Raw genomic sequence first — 9,202 nt, 5'->3', positions numbered from 1 at the left:
TCCTCATTTGGGTGTGTTATTTTGACCCATTTACTGTATGACCCTAAAAGCTGCTAGTTTTGAGTGGGGCCCAGAACAAAGAAGGCTCTGCAACATGTCCAACCTGTCATGCAACCTACTCAAATATCAGTAACCATCCTCTTTCGATCCCTTGAGAGAGACAGCTTTTGGCTGCTACTTGCTGTGCCTCAAGACTGCTTAACTAAAGACCAAGTTCCTATGCAGCCTGAACTGCTATCATGAACTGGGTATTATCTGCCCACAAAACCTAAAGTTGGCATGTGTAGTAGCATTACATAGCATCATCAAATGGAAGTTGTATATACAAGCCTGGCCTCAAGCAGGCCCTGGATGCACAAGTAATCTACTGAAGAAGTGGCCCAAATGCCCATCACTCCTGCTTCTCTCCCAGCCTGCACCATGGCCTCATGGGACATTCCATATAATCAGTTGACAGAGGAAGAGAAAACTTGGGTGGTTTACAGCTGGTTCTGCACAGTACAGGACACCTCTTTTGGGGACATCCCTAAAGGACACTCCATTCCATAGATGACAGTTATGGAGATCTTTCAAGTAGGGGTGACTTAGATAAATCACACTGGGTACTATGGGAAGAGTGTCCTGACCAATGGGTTTGGGTCAAGGTCAAGTACAGATAAGGCCTAGTCTGGCCTTTGGATGAAATTGGGTCCCAAGAGAAGACCTGGTTTGGTGGTCTCCGACTGCTGGGCCCCTTGGCTGGACTTGAACTCTTTAGGCTAGACTGGACACCTGGGATAGGTCTGACCCGTGTGCCCGTGTCAGATGGGGATATCAGGCAGAGCCTCACCTGTGTTTGGAACTGCCTGAACTCTGGAATCCAGCCTGTGTGCTTGCATTAGACTGGACCTAGGCATCAAGACTGACCTGGATATTTGGTCAGACTGGGCTTCATGTCAAGTCTTATGCCATATTTGGGACTGATTGGGCACCAGGGAAGGGTCTGTCCAGTATTGTTTCAAACTGTGTGTTCAGGGCAAATGATTATCTGCATGACTTTATAGAACTTCCAGTGGAGCTCCATATATCCAAGTATTTACTGGGGACTTTCTCAGGAGTCAGGGAGAAGAGGACAGAGAAATGAAACTAACAGCGATAAATAGGGAAAAACAATTTTATTATTAGATTGAAAACAGCATTCTAAGGATTCAAAAAGGAATAGTTTACCAACAGTGAACCCGCTGTTGAGCCTGTAATCTCAGGAAATTCCAGCCCGTCCCTCAGTACTGCCTGTTTATCTCTTGTTCCCAGAGGTCACAGCCCCAGTCTCCCATATTGAGGAAGTTCACCCTGGAAGTTTCCCTTTCACTCTAGTATTTTGCAGCCTCTCTGGCTTCTCCCTAACTTCCCGGGCTATTTCCTTTCCACAGAGCATCTTTTCTATATGTTGCCGGATCTCTCTGGTCCTCACCCCGTAAATGACTGGATTCAAGGTTCCTGGGAGCAGCAAATAGATGGCACTGAGGAGGTTCTGGACATCCTGAGACACAGTCTTGGCTACTCGGAACACGATGGAAGTGGAGAGACCAGAGAGGTAGATGGTGAGGATGACCAGTAAGTGGGAGCCACACGTGTGCAAGGCCTTGGCTCGGGCTCCCCCGGAAGATATTCGGAAGGCAGCATAGATGATGCGCGTGTAGGAGGTCCCCAGCAGGGCTAGGTCAAAGCTCACAGTGGCCAACCGCATGGCCAGCCCCAAATGGTTGTTGAAGGTCAAGTCTCCACAAGCTATACTCAGCAGTGCAATGTACTCGCAGGTGAAATGTCGGATCACTGCTGTCCGGCAAAATCGAGCTCGTGAGGTTAGCACCACCAAGGGCACTGCCACTCCCAAGCTCCGTGTCAGGGTGAAAAAGGCCAGCACACCCAGCAAATGGGAGGTCATCAGATCACTGTAGCGGAGTGGGTGGCAGATGGCCACATAGCGGTCTAGGGCCATGGCCAGCAGGAGGTTGTAGTCCAGAAGGAGAGTGAAGTAGATGAAGAACATCTGGGCCAGGCAGCCATGCAGTGATATGGGATTAGCATAATGCACAAAGCCTTCCAGCATTTTGGGCATGACCGCTGTAGCAGCACAGATGTTAACAGCCAGGAGCAGGGCAATGAGCACGTACATGGGCTGGTGCAGGCTCCGCTGGGCTGCCACTGTGTGGATGACCAGGGCGTTGGCAGAGATGATGGTCACATAGAGGAAAGTAAGAGGCAGGACCAGGAAGGGCCTCCACTCTGACAGTCCAGGAAAGCCCACCAGGAAGAAGTTGGTGTAGGAAATGTTGAAGGTGCTGGTATTTCCATCCTCACTCATTGGCTTTGGCCCTGGGCTGGCCCCAGAAGTGGGGATCAGAGACTGTTATAACAAAATGGTCAGTGAAGAAAGCCGATTTCTATTGCTATTTTGAGGCCTGAGGGGTTTGTGATGAAGATCCACCTCTTCATGTATCTATGGCCATATCTATGGCCACTCTTTGGGGCAACAGACAGGTATTGTGTCAGACGTAATGGGAGCTACAAAGATGAAAAAGACATTCTTTGTCTTCAGGGAGCTCTTAGATTATGTACATGAGGTATAAACTTACAAGATACTGTTTATCAGGACTTCCCTGGTGGTCCAGTGGCTAAGACTCTGAGCTTCCAATGCAGGGGGCCCAGGTTTGACTCCTGGTCTGGGAACTAGATACTCTTTCTGTGATATTCCTGATATTCGATTGCTGAGTAAAAAGGCTCAGAGGAAAGTAGGTATGGTGTAGGAGAGAAGAAAAAAGAGTGATGGCCCAGAGGCACTAAAAAGGATGAAGAAGATCCTTGATTAGGAGGAAGAAAAGTATATGAAGAATCTTTGGTCTAGGAAACCTGGGAAGGACCAAGTAAGGGTTTTGGGGAGTGAGGAAAATACCAGGCTCATCTATCCATGGGATTCTCTAGGCAAGAGTACTGGAGCGGGTGGCCATGCCCTTCTCCAGGGGACCTTCCCAACCCAGGGAAGGTCCCCTGGATTGGCAAGCAGGTTCTTTACCACTAGCACCGCCTGGGGAGCCCCCACATTGGGTCTAAGAAACCTGGGAAGGACCATGTAGGGGTTTATTGGAGTGAAGCACCGGTGAGGAATGACGGTCTCCCTTTTGTGCCTGGGGTACACTCTATGTCAAGGATAGAGGAAGCTGCTGAGCAGAACTTCTGTCTTCTTGGACACAAAGCATGGGCCACAGAGACTTGTCTCTTCTTAAGACCCTCTCGACTGGCTGAGGGGCCTCTTGCCTGGGCTTGCCCCCAGTGGATAATGCTTGCTTTCCTTTCAGAATGTGCGTTCTGGGGGAGCAGGGGTAACAGCACCCTTCTGTTGTGTTCTCTGGTGCTCCAAGCACAGAGCCACCACAGGCACAGGGGAGGTGCTGGAACATTGCTTGTTGAGTAGGTGAATGAGGAAAAGGGAGAAGGTGGTAAGAAGCTAGTCAGCTGGGCTCTGAAGAGCAGCAGTTTCAATGCTTTGGCCTGGTTTTTGTATAATTAGGATATTAAAAGATGTGTAATTCTGTACTGGGCCCACATCTTACCCAGATTCTTAGGGAATCTTAGGGAGCACCATTTGGTGGTGGTAGGTGTGATGATAAGAGGAATTAACACTGAGGTAACTGTTTACCTTATTTCAGGTAGCGTTCTAAATGCTTTCATTTATTAATTTTCCAATCTTCTTAATTTTACTGAAAAAGAAAGTGAGGCACAGAGAGGATTAACTCTAGTTCTACAGCTGTTAAATGGCAGACCTGGCTTTGAAGTCAGACTCCGGAGTGCATGCTCTTAACAACATCAGGATGATCAGCTTGTCCTGCTGTGCCTGAGGTGTTCCTGGCATTAGAGCTGAACATGTGGGGTCCCAGGAAAGTTTTCAGGCAAACCAGGCAGTTGATCATTTTACTATTATCACTGGTAACCTTGAAGATTAGAGAAGCCTCATAAATTGTAGGGCTTCCCTGGTGGCTCAGTGGTAAAGAATCCACCTACCAATGCAGGAAACACAAGAGACTTGGGTTTGATCCCTGTGTCAGGAAGATCCCCTGGAGTAGGAAATGACAACCCACTCCAGTATTCTTCCCTGGGAAATCCCATGGACAGAGGAGCCTGGCGGGTACAGTCCATGGCGTCACGAGTCAGACATGACTTAGTGACTAAGCAACAATAACAACATAACTTGTAGAGCAGCCAGAAAGAAACATTCTTCCTTCTTAGAGGTTTGAATGTAGTGTCTCTGAAAATCAGTATTTATACTGGTGTTACTATAGCCACCCTCTGTATACTCAGAAGAGTACAGAGAAACATCCCGAAGTTCACAGGGAGCCCTCTATGTAGGAATTGGATTTGGAATTCCAGGGCCCACCCTGGAATGTGTTTCTGGAACACTTAGAGCATTGTTTTAGACAGAATAACTCAGATTTGGGGAAGTGGACTTCTGTTGTGGTTGGGCCAGACTACCCTGTGAGGAGGTGGTAAAAATCCTTAGGGGAGTTCTGTTGAAGATGGTCCAGTGGGGTGGAATTGAGAATCTGTGAGCGAAGGAGGTGAGAGGTGACCTGTGATAGAATAAAGGGGTGAGGAGGAAAATGCAACCTGGAGGAGCAGAGGCCAAGAAGACGTTCAGGGACCCGTGCTCCTTCTTCCCAAATGCCCCAGGGTGGTCCCTTGAGGGGGAGAAAAAGCTGGCATGGGCTGCCCACAACCCTTTCACAAGGGTGGTCTATCTCCATCATGTGAACTGTACTTTGCTCTTCTGTTTTTATCTTAAGATTGCTTAAGTAAACTAGTAAAAGAGCTTCTTTGACACTGGGCCCTAAAGCATCCAGGAGAGGAAAGATAGAATAACAATCTCCTCAAGGAGGGGCAGAAGGGATGGAAAAGACTGAAAGATGAGGAGATCAGTTTACTGTCTAATGAAGGTCTTAAAGGAGATAAAGAGATGTTTCTAGAGACAGATCAATCAGACTTAAGAACCAACTGGAAGTGGAGAGAGACAGAGGAATCAAAAATTATAAGGTTTCTTTTTGTTTTTTTCAGCTATGATGACTACATTGAAGCTGCTAAAACCTGAGGAAAGAGCAACAGGGTTGGGGTGTTGGGAGGTACAGTCAATAAACACATTTGGATGTTGTGAAAACTCACAAATGAAGAGATGTCCAGTCATCAACAACTGGAAATGAGAGTGGAGTGCTCAGATGAAGGATTGAAACTAGAGATGGGGATGATAATTTTATTAAGGGCATGAGATAGAATCCTGAGGGACAGACAGAATAACTGGTGTCAGTGAAGGAGACATAAAGAGTAGAGAGATGGAGTGAGAGCCAGGAGCAAACGGGATTCTGGAAACCAGAGGACGAAAGGTTCTGCTGCTTTGGAGGCTTCACGGTAAAGAATAGCTCAGTCAATAAAGAATCTGCCTGCAATGCAAGAGACCACATTGACTCCTGGGTTGGGAAGATCTGCTGGAGAAGGGATAAGCTACCCACTCCGGCATTCTTGGGCTTCCCTTGTGGTTCAGCTGGTAAAGAACCTGCCTGCAGTGCGGGAGACCTGACTTCGTTCCCTGGGTTGGGAAGATACCCTGGAGAAGGGAAAAGCTACCCACTCCAGTATTCAGGCCTGGAGAATTCCATGGACTGTATAGTCCATGGGGTTGCAAACAGTCGGACACGACTGTGGGCTTCCCTCATAGCTTAGTTGGTAAAAATCTGTTTGCAATGTAGGAATTTTCTTGGGGTACATGAGACTGGGGTTCGATTCCTGGGTCTGGAAGATCCCCTGGAGAAGGAAATGGCAACCCACTCCAGTATTCCTGCCTGGAAAATCCCATGGCCAGAGGAGCCTGTCAGGCTATAGTCCATGGGGCTGCAAGAGTCAGACATGACTTAGGGACTAAACCACCACACAGAGGCAAAAGATCAACACAGCTAAGTCACCCTGCAAAGCTTATTGTTCTGAGTAGTAGGGGAGGGAACAGGTAAGAGGGCTGAGATGAAGAGGCCAGACATCGTGTGCTTTCTGCAGAAAGAAGCACGGCTCCTCCACTGTGAGAATCAACACTGCAGACAAGAGCTCCTTGAACTCCCCCCTCCTCACACTTGGGCTACTGCGCTCGTCTTTCTCTCTTCCTCTGTTCCCAGTAAGATTCCCAGTAAAAGAGAAGTCTCTCTTTTCTCTCCCCACTCCCTCTTTTTTTCCTGCACCATGCAGCATGTGGGATCTTAGTTCCCCTATCAAGGATTGAACCCAAGCCCTCTGCAGTGTAAGCATGGAATCTTAACCACTGACCCTCCAGGGAAGTCCCTCTCCTCTCTTTCGTCCTCAGGATATCTTCCACTTCTCCTCTTTGTATCCCTTGAATATGGAATTCAAGTCTGTCTGGTGAAAATAAACTCTTCCATAACTTCATTCAGTCCTCAAGCTTTCAATCTTTCTCCTCACCCCTGAAGCCAAGGCCCTGGACATGCCTTTATCATGCAATAATCGCTGAATTGCTGATCAGGCTCCCCACTAGACTGAAGATGTTGCTGGTGGGGCAACCGTGTCTTACTCCTCTCTCCTCTCTGTCCCAGTGCCCGGCATAGAGCCCACTGCAGAGTACCTGCTCAGTAAGTGTTGTGTTGCAAGAATACATAATGCACCAAGGAATTTTAATAAACATTCTCATGTACTACTAACTTAGAGTAGCTCTTTGAGGTTGAATGAATAAATGAGTGAATGAATGAAAAACAAACCCTATCAAGGCTCAGAGATACCAAGTGATTTGCTTCGTCTCACCTAGCAAGAAGAGCCAGGCCTCAAATCTAGGTCTTCTTGGACTCTTCTGTCTGTACCACACTTCTTCCTTCACATCCACACATGAGATAGCACTGGACAGGCTCCAAGCAGTCCTAGCCTCAGCAACAATACTATGAGTTAAAATTTATTGAGTACTTACTGCATACCGGGCATGGTTCCAAAGGCTTTTCCATTTGGTATCTGTAATATTCAAAGCAACACTAAGAGATGAATACTATTTATTAACCCAGTTTACAGACATTAATACTGAGGCTCAAAGACAATAACTAATTTTATTAAAGTATCATAGATGTTAAATGATAGCTGGGATGTGATGTAGGTTTGCCAGTGGTGAAGTTCAATGCCAATCTCAGGCTTACCTGCCTCAAACTCCCCATAAGTCCCTTGTCTTCTCATGCCCAGCCTCACTGTGGCAGCCTGTAGAACGCTTCCTGTTGGGTGGTGGCCTGCTATGGCTTTGGTATCACCTCTGAAAAGGTAAGGCCTGAGGTCTGTGCCCAACTCCAAGAGACTGCGCTATGAGGCTGAGGGGAGGGATGGATAAGTAGACCTGTGTCTCCAGGGGATTCCCAGTGGAGGATGAGATTCCTAGTGGGTAAGTGTTTCCAGGGACTCAAAGGAGAAATCAATGAGAAACCCAGGAGAATTGAAGGAGGAGAGAGGGAGAGAGGCTGTGTGGAGATGATGGTGTACTAACATTTTTATTTCTATGGCTCCAGCTTTTTCTCACAGAGTGGTCACATCTGCAGAGGGGTTCCCCCACTTTACAGATGAGCCATTAGAGACTCAGAGAGAGCAAGTCAGGGTTCAGGGAGGCTTCCATCCCAGGGGACTAACAGACTGGGGATGACTGACTGGGATGACCTGGGGCTCCACTGAGGGGAAGGAGCTCCTGCAATTTGGGGGTCAGCCAAAGGCAGGAAGGGGCATTTGGGTGACAGTGAAAAGTGTGGTGTGTGTGCATGTACACATATGCTTGTGCATGAGTGCTGAGCATGTATGTACACACTGAGATTGATGAGGCATTAACTTTCCCAGAATGGGTGACTGAGGGGCTTGAGTGGGAGATGACTTTGGTGTGGGTTGTACTGTGAGCAGCCAGGACTCACAGAGGCAGGGGTGGCTCCTCCAGGGAGGCATCACCAGTTTGTCCTCTGGAATTTGAAAGCGGTAGCAATGGAAAACTTTTTCTACATTCTTTGGAGTAACTGTCTTTCATGATTTCATTTTATCTTTGTTGTTGGCTTACAAGCTGTGCCTCTTCGTTTGCCTTAGGTTTTACACTATGGTAATAGCCTACTTTTAAATAGTATTGTGCCACTTCAATGAAGAGTATGAGATCTTGCAGCAAGATTCTTTCACTGCCCCTCTTCCACTGTTTGTGTTATTGTTGTCATTTGCTTTATTTATACATAAGTTATAAACCTCACAATACATTTATATATATTTTGGGCTTTACACAGTTCATTGAGTTCTAAAAAGATTTAGAAAAATAAGAAAAAATTAATATTTGTTTGAAAAATTCATTAATGTTGTATGTGACTATAGTTTATTGCTAGCATCCAGTATATAAATGTACCATAACCTATTTACATACTCCATCGCTGAGGGACATTTATACTGTTTCTGGTTTTTCCTAATTAGGGATAAATTGAAAGTGAAAGTGAAGTCGCTCAGTCGTGTCCGACTCTTTGTGACCCCATGGACTGTAGCCTACAAGGCTCCTCCGACCATGGGATTTTCCAGGCAATAGTACTGGAGTGTATTGTCATTTCCCTCTCCAGGGGATCTTCCCAACCCAGGGATCGAACCCGGGTCTCCCGGATTATAGGCAGAAGCTTTACCGTCTGAGCCACCGGGGAAGTCAAGGCCAATATTAAAAGCTTTGTATAAGTATTCTGATGCTCATGTCCCTGAGGAGGTTTCCTGGATCAAAGAGTATGCATAAATATCTTTTATTTTACTCAGTTCAGTTCAGTCGCTCAGTCGTGACTGACTCTTTGCAACCCCATGAACCGCGCAGCATGCCAGGCCTGCCTGTCCATCACCAACTCCCGGAGTCCACACAAACCCATGTCCATCGAGTCAGTGATGCCATCCAACCATCTCATCCTCTGTCGTCCCCTTCTCTTCCTGCCCTCAATCTTTCCCAGCATCAGGGTCTTTTCAAATGAGTCAGCTCTTCGCATCAAGTGGCCAAAGTACTGGAGTTTCAGCTTCAACATCAGTCCTTCCAATGAACACCCAGGACTGATCTCCTTTAGGATGGACTCGTTGGGTCTCCTTGCAGTCCAAAGGACTCTCAAGAGTCTTCTCCAACACCACAGCTCAAAAGCATCAATTCTTTGGTGCTCAG

General features: G+C 47.1%; 1 protein-coding gene across 1 annotated transcript; it reads right to left on the bottom strand.

Annotated features, from left to right (window-relative positions):
* Window positions 1–1,277: 1,277 nt before the first annotated feature.
* OR55B1 (olfactory receptor family 55 subfamily B member 1) lies at window positions 1,278–2,344 on the bottom strand. The gene has a single exon (XM_002693445.3). The coding sequence runs from the start codon at window positions 2,342–2,344 to the stop codon at window positions 1,325–1,327; it is 1,020 nt and encodes a 339-aa protein (XP_002693491.2). The 3' UTR covers window positions 1,278–1,324.
* Window positions 2,345–9,202: the final 6,858 nt, after the last annotated feature.

Source organism: Bos taurus, chromosome 15 (genome assembly GCF_002263795.3).
Source record: "Bos taurus isolate L1 Dominette 01449 registration number 42190680 breed Hereford chromosome 15, ARS-UCD2.0, whole genome shotgun sequence".
In the NCBI taxonomy this organism is placed as follows: domain Eukaryota; kingdom Metazoa; phylum Chordata; class Mammalia; order Artiodactyla; family Bovidae; genus Bos; species Bos taurus.
The sequence above is the reverse complement of the archived record's forward strand: the minus strand, read 5'-3'. Positions and strand labels throughout refer to the sequence as shown.